Below are 14,603 nucleotides of genomic sequence, written 5' to 3' on the forward strand. Positions count from 1 at the left end.
TTGTCATGCTTAAACTGCTAGGAAAGGTTTTTATCCAAAGGTAAAGATGCTGAGAACAACATGGAAACCAACAGCAGAGTCACTGTGGTGTTTACCAAAGAAAAGGGCAAGCTTCCAAATTATCCCAGCAGAGAACTTCAGAGCTTGTAAGTGTCCTTGCCTCTGTCATCAGGCCCTGGCTCGTGTATTAATTAACCATTCCTGAGATGCCCCAGTAAGGGAGAGAGAGTGGATCTCAAATGGGCAGTGAAATCCCAAATAAAGCAGTCCTTGCCAAAGCAGGTGCTGGAAACCCAGAGGTGAGGTTGCATACTCACAGTAAAGCCCTGAGCACGAAAATGTGAAAGCAGTGAAAAATGTCTTTAACATGAGCACCAATAGATGCAGGTTCATGTTTCTGTGCCAAAGAAAACGCTTGAATGTGAGTCCACATCCTGCAAATCCAATTCAGACTCACTGCCCTTTGAAATCTGGGTAGTACCTCTGTGCCTTTCTGGCAGGAATCTGCTGGATAAAATGTAGAAAATCGGGGATAAAAAGACTCCTCTTAATGCTAAATACCAGAAAGAGAATAGAAGGGAATATTCCCTTTACTAATACTTGTTTCTAATCAGATAAAAATAAGTGACAGTGTAGGAAGAATCCCTCTACTAAGTGCCAGAACATGTCGATTTATCAAATTTTTCTACCATTGCTCTTTTTTTGAGCTCGCCTCGGAGCTGACAGTGTATGTTTTACAGTGCAGCAAGGTAGATTGATTGATCCTAAATAGAAAAGCCTTTGGGGTCTCGAGCTGATGTTTTAGCTTCAGAAAAAAAACTGAGTAAAGCATGTTAATGTAGAGAAAGGAGCCTGGCTTAATTGGACCAACTCCTGGCTGGCTGAAAATTAATGGCTGGCTGGCTGTTGCCAGAGTGATTCATCTTTTCTATCATGTTCTATAGTCCTTCTCTCCAGGGGTCTGTACTCCCCTCCAATTCCAAACCAAAAGTGAAATATACTTCTCCATTTTTTTCTTCCTTAAAAACATGTATTTTAGTTGAATTGGCTTCCAGTAAATGAAAAATAGCACAGGTGGGAATATGAAAGAGACACTCAGTGTCTGGGATTTAGATTTTTGTTTTGTTTGAATGGGATTTAGATTTTTTTAATGTACCCTTAACTCCTCATTGCTCCTGGCTGACTGCACACGTGACAGAATGACTTTTTAAAGGATCCCGATTTGTCTGTTGAATTGTATTGTTCCTTTTCTTTTTCTCTAGCCATGGAAACAGAAATTCTCTGTAAGCAAGAGCTGATAAAAGTGAATATAAAGCTGGAAAACGTGTTGAAAGTATTTAGGTGGCTCTGGAAATGAAAAGATGACTTTTCCATGTAGTTCCATCAAGCCCACAGAAGTATTTTTTATATATATATTTTTTTTTTTTTAAATGACTTGTGCACAAAAAAGCCTTGCCATTTTCCCCATAAAACCTACAGTCCTGGCTTTGTGGAAGCAAAACAGCTGCAGGTGACCGTGAGGCAGTCAGGAATTCAGTGGTGCGTGCCTAAACCCCACATTTGATCGTGGAGGGGGTTGAGCTTTGCAGCTTAAAGAGGGCAAATTCAAAATGTGCCTTTAAACATAAAATGCTTCTGTGTCCCTTTTGAAATCTATCTGAGTTCCTGCTGGAGGCAGATTGCTGCTCCTTTGCTGATTCCAAAGTGTCACCAGTTGAGTGGCACGTGGAGTCATTTCCAACAAGCATGTAATAGGTTGGGAATGTCATGAATGTTGTATTATTGCATAGTCTGAATAGGAGGATTCCCTGTAACTGAAGATTACAAGAAGATAAATAAAGAAAGATTTTGTTTAACATAATTACATATGGTAAATTGTTATGGTAATTTACTATTATTCCAGTAAGGCAAATATTAGCAGTCATAGCTCAGAGATCATAAATAATGCACTGGAAAATGGGATGTAATGTTTCACATTGACCTGAGATTTGAGAAATGGGTAGAACTGCAGCAGATTTCTGTGCTATTAATTGCAAGAAAATAACATTAAGAACATGCTAAATCATGCTAAATGTTTTCAGCAGATGATAGACTGTGGGATAGTTCATTAATTCTCCAAACTCATTCATTATATTTGTTTTTTACTCCAAGAACATTTAATGAATAATCAATGCTTTGTGAAGCTGAGGGTGTGAGAATGCACATTTTTGTATACATTCATATACCAACCAAGATCCATCCATTTATTTCCTACCATTTTTTTTGCATCAAAGCATTTTTTAAACTGTATACTCTTAAACTCAATCACTGGGGATGTGTTTATTAGTCTTTGAAGCAGCTGTTTGAATTGCTGTTTTTACCTTTTACCAGAAGAGTTTGGTTCTCCCACGGCGCTATAAATATTAAATAAAGACACTAAGAGTTTATTAGTGTGATATCCTTTATGGGGACATGGTGGAAAATGTAACCTATAAAATTAGTAATGAGAAGATAAAAATTACACATTGTCTCCGTCAGGTTTTACAGCCATCATTTTTTCCTATTTATGTGTTGTTTTTCTTGTAGAGAAGGAGAAGGGCTCTGAGCATTTAATGAACTGCAGGAAGCAAATCTGGCTGTGTATGGTATGATAGTGTGGGATTTACTGTAAGCAGGGGTGGGATAGACGCAGGAGTCCAGGCTTAGATGTAGCACTGTGTGTAAGTGTGATGGCTCAAGTCAGTTTTAATTTCCACAAAACACTGAAACGCCATCTCTGAGTTGTTCCAGAGTGCTTAAAATGCCTGTGGTACCTGGATGCATCCATCCTTTTAATACAGAGAAACAAAATAGGACAAGATAAGACAAGAGGGAACAGCCTCAAGTTGCACCAGGGGAGGGTTAGGTTAGATGTGAGAAAAAATGTCTTCATTGAAAGGGTTGTCAAGCAGTAGAACAGGAGCCCAGGGAAGTGATGGAAGCACCATCCCTGGAAGTGCTCAAATAACATGTAGATGTGGCACCTGGGGACATGGTTTAGGGGTGGACCTGCCAGGGTTGGGTTAAGGGCTGGACTCTGTGATCTTAGAGGTCTCTTCAACCTTCGTGACTCTCTAATTCTATTACAGTCCTCTTGCCTCCATCTCAGCATTTGCCTTTTGTAAACAAGATATTTCAGTCACAGAATAATTCCACTGTGTATGTACACATGCTCATGGGACTCCATTTCACACAACAATTGTAATAATTTGTGTGACATCCCTTAAGTTTTTCACCCTGCACTAATCTGGAAATGCCCAGTGGTTTGTAGGGAGAAGGATCTGCTCTGTTTGCTTTTTGAAAGTCCATCTTTCTAATTTCTCTGCCTTGTTCACTTGTATCTGGGTGATGGAGGCAGTTTCCTGGCAGTTTGAATTCCAGGACTCACGTCCCAGCTTTGCTCCAAGTTCCCAGCATGGCCATGGGGAATTCACTCAGCTGCAGTTGGTTCCCACTGCTTTAAAACACTTTTCTCACAGACTCACAAAGGGATTGCACAAACGTAAAGAAGGATGCCTCAAAAACGTGGCCGTGTAAAATTTTATGCTGCATACTTACTTTGCCCAATAAATGCAGCTTCCCAACAAGGCACAGCACGCTCTGCTTCACATTAGCACTTAATGGAGAAATCACTTTGTGAGGCTGTAATGTGCCCATGCATTTTTGTGGTTAACTGAATGGTTTCAGTTCTTAGGCAACAGGAGCCTCTCCACACAGGACACGTTTGGCATTTTTTAATTTCTGGTGTGGTGACACTCAGGGAGTGCTGGCCAGGACTAAACCCCCTGCAGAAGCCAGAGGAGATGGATGAGTGCAGACATTTGGGAGCATCAGGCCAGAAGTGCCAGGGCAGGAATTCAAGTGATTTGCTCATGATCACACAGGAGAGACATTTCCGTGCATGGTGAGGACTCTGCAGGTTACCCAGACATCTGAAAATCCCAAAGGTTGCAGTTAAGCCATCCTCACCTTAATGATGTTCACAGAAGGGGTGAGGGGGGGATTTGGCAGCTTAGATTTATCACAGTGCACCGGGTGCAAGGGAGCTGGTCAAGAGACACAACTTGAAAAGCAGATGGATCCTGCTGGAAATGGCGCTGTGTGTTTGCTGCTTTAAAGTTCATCAGGCAAGAAACATCTTTTGCAGAGATAATCCTCAAAACCACGGTGAAAAACAGAGTCCTGAAGGGACCCATATCCTGAACTGTGGGATGATGTCCTGCCAGGGGGTTTATCCTAATAAACGAGTATTATCCCTCCTGCTCTGCCAGCCCTGTGCTGCTTGCCAGAGGGGGCACTTTTTAATGGACTAGGAGAAGTCAAAGGAAAATCCAGAAGGATAAGGCTAAAAGCGAATTCTTTGGTTTATACCATTTATAGTCCTATTAAATTCAGTATTTCTCTCAGACATTTGAGGGGCAAGAAGTTCAGTGTATTCGTACATCTTTCAAGATCCTGGCTTGATCATTTGACTCTGTCCAGCCAGCTTAACAAGCTAAATAATAAAAGGGAACAATGCAAAACTTGTTGAATTTTTTTTTTTACCCTGTGTCTTTTTTGAAGTAAAATACCTATTTTTTTTCTCAGATGCCCAGCAGTTTGCTGCAGACTCCTGCAGCTTCTCTGCCCATCACTCAGTACCTGTTTCAGCTTATCAAATTGTTGTACTTCCTCCTTTCATAGAGAAGCAATTAAAAATGATGAGGGTAAAGGGTTAAACCTAAAAGCTTGCTAATGAGGGTGCCTTCTTGGTTTTCCTTTCATCAGGTATTAGATGTTGTTTTCAGCATAAGCTTTCGATAAGCTTCACTGAACATTTTTCCAGTGTATTTTTTTTTTAAAGTTGGGGTTTTTTTTTTTACCATCCTGTAAAAATGATAGATGTGTGACTTTGCTGTTTATCCAAAATCCTAATTACTGATGCTGCAGCTTTTGAATGTTAAATTCGTGCAGTGTTCTTTAGTCTTCAGACTGGTCAAAGAAGGATTGATTTGTGTCCACAGAGAGTTTTAAGACTAGTAAACACAGCCAAGGGTTGTTTATTTATTTTTTCCATTATTTGAAAGTCAAAAGTTGCATCAACTGCAAATTACATACACGTAGAGATTTCTAAGGGAGAAAAAGGAGGAAAAAAGGTGAAAGTTGTCTGCCATTGAATGAAATTTTAATTTCTGTCTCCACAAGAGCAAAGACTAGGGGTAACAGTTAGAATTTGAAATTATGGATGAGATTTCCTTTCCTTGAGCTATGCTATTTATTATAGAACAATAGCTTGATTTTTTTTTTTTCCCCTAAGCCTGTGCACATATATTTGGGAAAAGTATTTTATATATAAATATATATAAATGAGGTTTATAGATTTTGTGGATCTTTGTGTGTGTGTATATATATATATATATATATATGTGTGTGTGTGTATATGTATATATATATAAACCAGTGCAGCTCAGCAGTCTTGTAACATCCCAAGGACCCATTTTCAAAGGGCAGCAAAGAGGATGATTTAGGATTTCCAATCACAGAATCATTTGGGTTAGGAAACACCTCCAAGACCATTGGGTCCAACTGTTCACCCAGCACTGCCAAGCCCAGCACTGAGCTTTGCCCTTCCCTGTGATGGAATTGGGAGCAGCTCAGCTCTGCTGCATTTCCAGTGTGTTTGCTGTGTGTGAGCAGCTTCTGTCTCTGCCAGAGCCAAGCAGGGTCATCCCTGTGGGGCTGGAATCTCCTGCAGAGCTGCCCAGGTGAGCCAGGGCCATTGCTGCTGTGCAGAGTGACTGAAAACTCTGCAATCTTTGTGCCCTTGAAGCCTTTTCTGCAGTTCCTAAAGGCTCTTAGGAGAGGAGCTGGCTGTGCTAATCCCATGCTGAGCATTCACCTACCTGTGCTACCTGAGAGAAGCAATGTGGGGCAGAGAAGATGCTTGTTTGAAAAAAAAAGGAAAAAAGAATCAGACGATTTCTCTCAGGGTTTTCTCTGTCTCTAGTCAAGTTTGTTTTAAACTAATGGAAGTAATTAGCAAGTCACAGAGGGACTTTGTCTACGAGGTAGCCATTTTTAGATAATGGAGCATAAAAGTCGACACAGTGACATATGACACCAGAGCAGCATCTTGGAGCCACGAGCTGGGTCTTAAGCAGATGTTTAAGTACTTTGAATACTGAAATCACTGCATACACATACAGAAAGGTTGGTGGTTTTTTTTCCTCTCAGACTACTGTAGGGCTTTCTTTTAATCTCAGTAAAATCAAAGTAAACTCTGAAATGTTTTTTAATGTGCAGTCATTATCACTCCTTTCTTCTTTAAGTGTCTTTCAGTGAGTGATACGTGGGTACTTGGGGAACAGGGATGGAACTTGAGTTTTATGTGACCATCACACTGCAGAGGGGTGCAGCAATACAGCAGCTGATGTGCCAGGTTCCTGACAGTGACCATGGTGTTGAGCTGAAAATAAATACCATTTAGAAGTGAAGATGCACTTGATATGTTCACACGTATTTATTGTAGCTGTCAATGCAGGGGAGATTTGTAAAATTCAGGAGAGATTAAGGTGATCTCCCAGCAGGGTGGTCCCAGAGGTCCAGGGAATCTCCCCTCACAGGTCTCTGGGATTGTCCCATTTCTTGTAGGTCGCAGCAAACCCTCATCCAGGCCTTTCAGGTAGTTTTTATGTACCAGATAACTTTATCCATCTTATTTTTTTATAAATCAATGTGTGACATTTGCTGTTTGTGCCCAGCAGTTGCTGCAGCATTTGGTAACACTTCCCACCACACACATAAAAATGTACCAGTGTGGTCTAAATAAACACACAGCGCAGAAAGCCTTTGTAGATGTACAGATATGACACAATCACAGCACCCCAGTTATTGAGGGGTGCACGTTGGTGAAGGAGGGGAAGGATTTTCCCCTCCTCTGCCATAGTCTGCTCCTCATTTCTCCCTACTTTGATGTGCCTGGGGACTTTAACCAAATGGGTTAAGCCATTTCCTGGCTGCTTTTTTCTTTCACCTGTGCCATGGTTGAGTTATTTTAAAATTTATATCCAAATTAGTGCTTGATTCAGCTCAGAGCAGGGCTGCAAAGCTGTGGTTGGTACAGGGGGAAAGGGGCAGCTGGGGTACAGCTGTCCCAGAAGCTCCTCTCCCTGGAGTGCCCTGCATCCCATCACCACAGCCAGCCTGGGTCAACCCATCTGCCCCAGCCCCTCTTCTGCAGGAATTAAGTGTCTGCTCAAGCCCACCAGAGCTGGCCCAGCAGGTTCTCCTCCTCTCCAGGCAGGCTGGAGCATCTCAGCATGGGAACCTGTCTAGCAATCCGAGCTGGAGCGCTGTGCATCCCCCCTCACTCACTTGAGATGTTTGTACGGGTACAATCTGTTTTCCTTCACCACATGTGTGTTCCGCCCCGTGGATTACTGAAATGGCAGAAAGTGTTTGGTTTCCTGTGTTATTAGCTGCAGGTTCCATTTCTATCCGATTTGTCAATGCTGTCACATAATAGGGTTGAGGTTTTTTCCTGGTCTAATATATGTGACATGTTTCATAATGCCAATAAAAATAGTTTTCAAACTAGACTGTGAAAGACTTTGACCAAAAAAAAGGCGAAAATAGAAATATCAGCAACTGGGGGGCTTTGATCTGACAAAGTAGGCTTTCAAATGACACATTGTGGTTTATGAAGCACAGTTTTACAGTTCCTTTTTGCAGTAGCTGTAACATGTGACGGGTTGGCCAAGGTGGGAATGCAGCTCAGGACAGGGGGTCCAGTTCCAGCAGCAGATGCATGTTCCAGAATGGCTTCAACTTTTATTTCTGTGTTAAATTTTTTTGTTGTTTTTATATTTCTGATAATGGAATTGTTATGGGCTTTTGAATTTCAGTTAAGAATGTGCAAATAGCCTATCTGGTAAGTAGGTTATTGAAGGGTTAGGGAAATGGAGAACATTTCCTGAAAAAAAAATACCCACAGCGTGGGTAATAGACTCCAGTTGAATTTAAAAGATAATGGCAACAAGGGAGAAATCCACTTGTACAAATGGGGAACAGCTGTGTTTGAGATCTAATGAAACTGTATCAAATACTTTAAAAATGGCTTACAACTTCTTCCCTGGGGAACAGAGATAAAGCACAAGAGCACTCCTGAAAGGTCGAAGAAACAGTTAAATCATTTCCTTGATGGTTATTAGAGATATAGAAGACATCAGTGAAAATTAAATGTCTGAAACTTGTATTTGATTGCTTTCCTTATCACGCCAATCTCACACATTTCTCCCATCTCTTCCTCTCCGTTCTAGTAAAATTTAATAACTGTGCTGGCAACAAGGGCGTGCGGTACGAAACCAACAGCCTGGACTTCAAGGTGAGGGCGGACGGGACCCTGTTCGCCGCCCACCACCTGCAGGTGCCCTCCAAGCAGCTGATCCTGGTGGTGACTGCCTGGGACCCCCAGACCCTGGGCAGATGGGAGGCCATGGTCAGGTTTCTGGTGGCAGACAAGTCCCAGCACAACGGACACAAGGTAAGAGGTTTTTTTTAAAACTCTTTTTCTTGCTTTGTTCTTCCTTTGCCCCAAAGTGTTTGTGTTGTCTGGTCTGTGCTTCATAAGGAAGTGTCCAGGTAGGAGATACCACGAGCAATATCAATTCCTACCATAAGGAAGTGTCCAGGTAGGAGATACCATGAGCAGCATCAAATTCTTTGCAAATGATCCTTGAACCTCTCTGACAGAAATTATTTAAGGTCTCCAGTGAGTGAGGTGTTCTCTGAGTTCATACTTCTGTGTTTTTAAGTGACCGCTTGTCTCTGTCATACTCCGTACATCATGTACATCATGTTTGCACCTCATGGCTGATAATCTCTCTTGACTCCCAAGTCAAACCAGGAGATGAAGGGTGAAGAGTCAAAACTAACCATCTTCCTGATGGTTTTAAGCTCAGATTTCTTTTGTGACAGCGCAATCGCACACTGGCAGCTCTGCCCTGCTCCTCATCTCCCCGGTTTTCAGAGTCACTCTTGCGAGCAATCTGCATGGCCCTGCCGCTTCCAGAGGGGAGATTTGGGCTCGTTCCTTCCCTTGCAAGGACGGGGAGCGTTGCTGCTGCCTGATAAGGGCCACGTGCTGACACACGGGGCGGGCAGCGGAGCGCGCGGTGCCAAACGTCCCCTGCGCTCAGTGCCAGCAGCTCCCCTCACCCAGCCCGGCAGGGGAAAAGCCAGAGCCAGCCTTGCAGGCAGCAGGGTACAGATGGTTTCTCTCTGCTTTAGCTCCATACACGCTGCTGAAAGGCAGGAGGGCTCTGTCCCTGCCCTGCAGTCTGAGAGCAGTGTTCCTTCAGTGAAAATCTGCTGGTGGGCTGCACAGAGCCACTGCAGCTGGGGGCTGCTCCAGGAAAACACATTTCTGCTCTGCCCCTGGAGCAGCTGTCACTTTCCCACCTCTTCCATATAAGTTCTGGCAGCAGCAGTTCACATTTTCGTTTTCACTGCTAGTCTGGGCTGAAGATCTTTCTCTGCATGGAGTAAATGCAGTTATCTTCAGTTATCAGTTATCTCTGGTGCTGGCTCAAACAGTGCACGGCTGGGCTGGTTGAGTGGTGGCATTTGGGCAGGATTTGGCAGGGAATTGTTTCCAAGAGCCTGGTTTATTGCTGGATCTTGAGGACCAGCAGGGTAAGGATGAAGGTGTGTGTGTGTCCTGGGGGCAGCCGTGGCTCCTCCAGGGACAGGTGGGGTGTCGTGGCCGTGGCTGTAATTTGGATTAATTAACCATTAACCACTAATGGTCCAAACAACAAGACTGGCTTCTGCTGCCATCCTGTCTGTAGTGCTTGGACAGAGTGCAGGGCAGGGTGGGGAAAGAAGGAGAGAATTCCTGTGCAAGTTGTTAGAATTCCACCGTGTAACTCTGTGCTGTTTGGGACAGCTTTTGCCACATTTGAGGCAAAAAGGAAAAACTTGGACAGGCTTAAATCTCTCACTTGCCCAGTGGGCTGACCCCTGAGGTTTTGCAGGGCTTAGAGTCATATGAATAAACTTCTTCTGCTGTTCAGTAGAGCTTGAGCTTGTGGAAGATGTAATTAAACCCTGTTTGTTATTGTCAACTCGATTTGCCATTTCTAACCAAAGAAATACTGCTTCCTTCTAAAAGTAATTAAATATCGAAGGAACAAAGTAAGATGTCTTACATGCTGCTTTAAATTTCTTCTCAGTGTAGCAGAAAAAAAACCTGAATAAGCACACATTTCTGTTTTAGTAGAATGTTTGGTTGGAAATTCATCTAATGTTAATGTAATCTGAACTCTGGTTGAAAACAGAGAGCTAAGCTTCTTAAAATTCATATCCCTCCTTTCTAAAAGCCTTATTAGTGTGTAGTTTGAGGCTGGAAAAATACAGAAAACAAGACAAATGACAAGGTCATGAGCAGTTTTATTGTGGGTCCCTATAGCAGGCATCTGACTTGTATTTTATTTAAATGCCTGTGGTTTTTGCAAGCAAAATAATCCATTGTTTACTAAAGAAATAAATATGATTATGAGATTATTTTAAAAAATAATAGTGTTTATGCAGAAAAAAAGAACCCCAAACCTTACAATATCCAGTTCAATATGTTTCAGGCCGTGACCCTTATATGTTTTATGGCTTTTACTAGAGGCAGATTTCACATTTGGTTTTGTGTAGAATAATATGACTCAAGCGAAACTATATATATTTTTTTCTTTTTAAAGACATTTCAGATTGTTTTGTTATACTCAGGATATAGAGATGGCAATTGTGAGAGAGAAAGGAGGAGGTGACCTGAGAGAGGGAGGGAGACCAGTTTTCTTCTGGTGCATCCATTTATTTCCATTTTACTTTGTAAATTTGTGACTGATTTTGCGAAAATGCTGAACAATTCCCAGACATTATAAATAATTGGCATGAAATTCAGTTACTGCACCTGCTGATCACTGTTTGTTGGCACCTACAGCACAAAAAAAGTCCTTTTACCTTGGAGCAATGAGCAATGGCCCTCAGTGAGGGCAGTCCCTCATGACAGGGGCCTTGCTGCTCCTCAGAACCCCCTCTGAAAGGATAAATCAGAATTTAGTTCATGATTATCCAGGGATTAAAACTGCATCAAAACCAGTCCTCCTAGAATGGCCATTATTACACATTTGGTTTATTGTGGAGGTTATAATACAGAACAAATGTTATGGGAGAAAGCAATGGTTTTGGGATGCTGGCTGAGATTCTGTGGGGCCAGGAGTGAGCCTGCCTGCACAGTGGGACAGTGGGCTCCTTTCCAGGAGAGCACAGAGGATTTATCCAGCAATAAATGATCCTTTGGATCTGTGATCCTTTCTTGTCGCAGCGTGTTTGACTGAAATTCTGTGCAACAGGCTGGGAGTGCTTGGGTGGTGGCCAGGGGCTTCCAAGGCAGCAGATCCTTTCTTGTTGGGCCAGTCCCCACTTTGTGTGCTTCCACTGCAAAATCAGAAGGTTTGGTGTCCATACCTGTGCCCCAGATCCTCCAGCTTAACCTGGCTCTTGATGCAGCCTAACATTTTGATGGGGAGGACGCAGCACAGTGACAATTCCCCTCTTTCACAGCGTTGGCCTTATAAATGTGCTGATTGCTTGAGATGACTGAATAACCTGCCAGATTTCAGTGAAAAACACTGTAAGGAAAGAGTTCTAACTGCTACATTAAGGTGTCATGCTAGTAGGGTGAAATGATAGAAAAGAAGGGAAATAGTTTAAAAATGTGCTTTATGATACATGAAGCATACATGTCCCCTCCTCCCCAGCAAACACTTGAATGTAAACTTTTTTTTTTGTTAATACAAGTGATGTTAGTAACTCAGGGAACTTTTTTGTTCAGTCTTGCAGGAAACCTGATAGCAATTCAATTAGAAAATGCAAATGAGGTCACTCATTTCCCACAAGAGTGCTGAATTACCCCAGAGGAAACTGAGTGATATTCCAGGATAACAATAAATACTTAAGATAAAGTTTCTTCTACTGTTCTTGTCTGGCTGCCTGTTGTTCCAACTGAAAGTTTCAATCGGGGCTGTGGGTGTAGTTTGGGAAGAAGGAAAAAGAAAATAAAAGAAAAAAGAAAAGAATAAAGGAGAAAAGGAAAAGAGAAAAGATGCTATTTTTATGAAATAAAGTCTTTGTGGCTTGTGTCAGCATTTGTGAAAGATGAACTTGAGTGGGATAATGCTCCAGAAGAAAGCAAAGTAAAGCCAGGCTTTACTTATCTGGAATTAGCAGTGTAATGTCTTCTTTTCTAAGAGTGCATGCTATTATTTTGAAAAATTGGATATTGATTCAACCAAAAGTCTAAAAATGAAAGTTATATTTGTGAACAGTGACGTTGCTGAGGACTGCAATCTTCAGAGTGTCCTGTGTTTTAGTTACAGAAACTCAAATTTTCCCATTTATGAGTAGAAATGTTGTTCCATTCGTCCTTCACACCCTGCACCTGCCCTCTGTGTCCATCAGTCCAAGCTCCTCCTCATCATTCCTTGAAAACCAACTTCCCCCACCCTCTGTGCTGGCTCATCCCATCTGAAGTTCTGACCTTCTCATTTACATTGATTGTTTTCTTTAATTTTCAGTCCTTTCGTGTGTCTAAGGCACATCTGGCAAATTTTCTTCTGTATTTATTTAGCTGTCTATTTTTCTGTAGTTCTCACCTCACAAGATAAAATCCAGATTTGTAGAAATACAGCATAGAAAGGAATTCATAGCAGAAAAGCTTAGAGGTACAGGATATATTGAGCACATGTAAGATGTCAGTCATCTGCTGCCAGTGACTTAGTTTAGTGGGAAAAAAAATGCTGTTTTCTTTGAACTGTGTTTATGTCAACCAAAGTTTCTCATTGTTTGAGCTTTTCAAATTCTGAGCATGGAAATATGTAAATTTTTGTAATGTTAAATCACTGGGAATTGTGCAATTAAATTCAGAAATGTATGAGGTCTGCAGCTAGTGTTTAAAACATTGAGAACTGCTGTCAGAAATCAATTCTTGCTTAAGCCCAGCTTGTGTTTTATTATATCTCATCTTATTTTGGGCTGCTTTCATAACCCAGCTATGAGTCCACAGCCAGACAATGTGAATGTGAAAAGCTGGTTTTTACAGACAGAGGGCTTTTTTTTTTTTATTTAAAGCCTTTAAATAATCATCTGTGGTATTTCACCTGGCAGTGGTTTTAAATTCCAAGAACAGCCTTTTATTGCTGATCACAAGCACAAAGGTCTCTGGGCAAGGAAAGGCTTATTCAGCACTGCTCTCATTGATGGCCTGGGTTATTGTGCAGCCAGGATGCTCTGCACGGGCTGGGGAGCCCTCCCTTGAAGGAGGAAAATCAGAGTTTGAGTGGGATCTGTGCTTCCAGTGACTCCAGTCTCCCTGGCACTGTTGGGCAGGTGCACCTGGAGGAAATGAGACAAAATGTGTTCACTTCCTTCCTTCTTTTCCCGGCACTGGGGTGAGATGTTACCTATGGCATCAGGGTGAGGGGAGTTTGCCCCATCAAACTGTTTTATCACTAGAGAAGGGCTGAGAAAATGAGGTTTTTAGTTGTCATCCTGCCTTTTTCTGACAATGCTGGTGCATATTTTGAGTACTGGGTCATTACAGTGGCACTGTCCTCTTTCACTACCTCTGTGGGGGATCCAAGGCAATAACTAAATCCAGCAAAATAGCAACTGGAATAATTTTTATTTCTGTATCTCATCAGTCAAGCAAGACCTGGATTTATCTGTCAGGCAGGATACATGCAGAGATTTCTGTTTCCTTCAGATAACTTCTGAGACATTGTTTGGGGTTTTAACAAATCAGATCAGTGGAAAAGATAAGAAAGAAGATGACTAATAAATTAGTATCATATAATTGTTACCAGGGAGACTGCTCATGATATTTGTGCAAGTCTAATGAAGATGCATCTGCTGAACTTGCCTGACCTCGTGCTTGAGTGAATTTGAACGTCTCACCTGTAATCATTGCAGGAGGAGAGAGTGGTGGTTGTGAAAACACGTGAACTTCCCTGGCCTGATTTTCAGTTGTGCTGCATGCCATGGCCTCGTGCTGCAGCCCGGATAAGATATGACACACAGGTGCTCATTGCCTTGGAAAATCAGCCCACCACGGGAAGTTTCCAAGCACTGCACTTGCTGCATTTAGTTCTTAAGCAGTCAGCATCATACCAAGGGTCAGGCTCAAAGCCGTGCTCAAAAGACCATCTGTAAGTGAAATTCACTCCAGATCTGTCTTCCTTCAAACAAAAAGAAGTCCTAAGGATTGAAGTGCTGACACGGAAATAAGTTTTTCCTGATAAAACAAACCCCTTGGACTGCTGTGTGCTCCTGCTGTGATGTGTTCCTTGCCCTTGCCAGATCAAAGCTTTTGACCTCCCATTTCATGTTCTTTGTTGGTAACTGCTGAAGTCTGACTGCCACTTCAAAAAAAATATTTTGGACTGGATATCCTAAAAATACCTTCATTGCTGTGATAATCTGATGACAGCTGCTTGTAAACATGAGTTTGAGTGCAGACAAAAATTGCTTCATACAGACATGTCCATTAAAATAAACTG

General features: G+C 42.1%; 1 protein-coding gene across 4 annotated transcripts in view; it reads left to right on the forward strand.

Annotated features, from left to right (window-relative positions):
• The window catches only part of CDH4 (cadherin 4), a 416,711-nt gene that overhangs the window by 239,644 nt on the left and 162,464 nt on the right, over positions 1-14,603 (forward strand). For all 4 annotated transcript variants that reach the window (XM_030963158.1, XM_030963159.1, XM_030963161.1 and 1 more), the window contains one exon: positions 8,316-8,539. In XM_030963158.1, the coding sequence (XP_030819018.1) occupies positions 8,316-8,539 (224 nt within the window). The remainder of the gene's footprint in view (positions 1-8,315; positions 8,540-14,603) is intronic.

Source organism: Camarhynchus parvulus, chromosome 20 (genome assembly GCF_901933205.1).
Source record: "Camarhynchus parvulus chromosome 20, STF_HiC, whole genome shotgun sequence".
In the NCBI taxonomy this organism is placed as follows: Eukaryota; Metazoa; Chordata; class Aves; order Passeriformes; family Thraupidae; genus Camarhynchus; species Camarhynchus parvulus.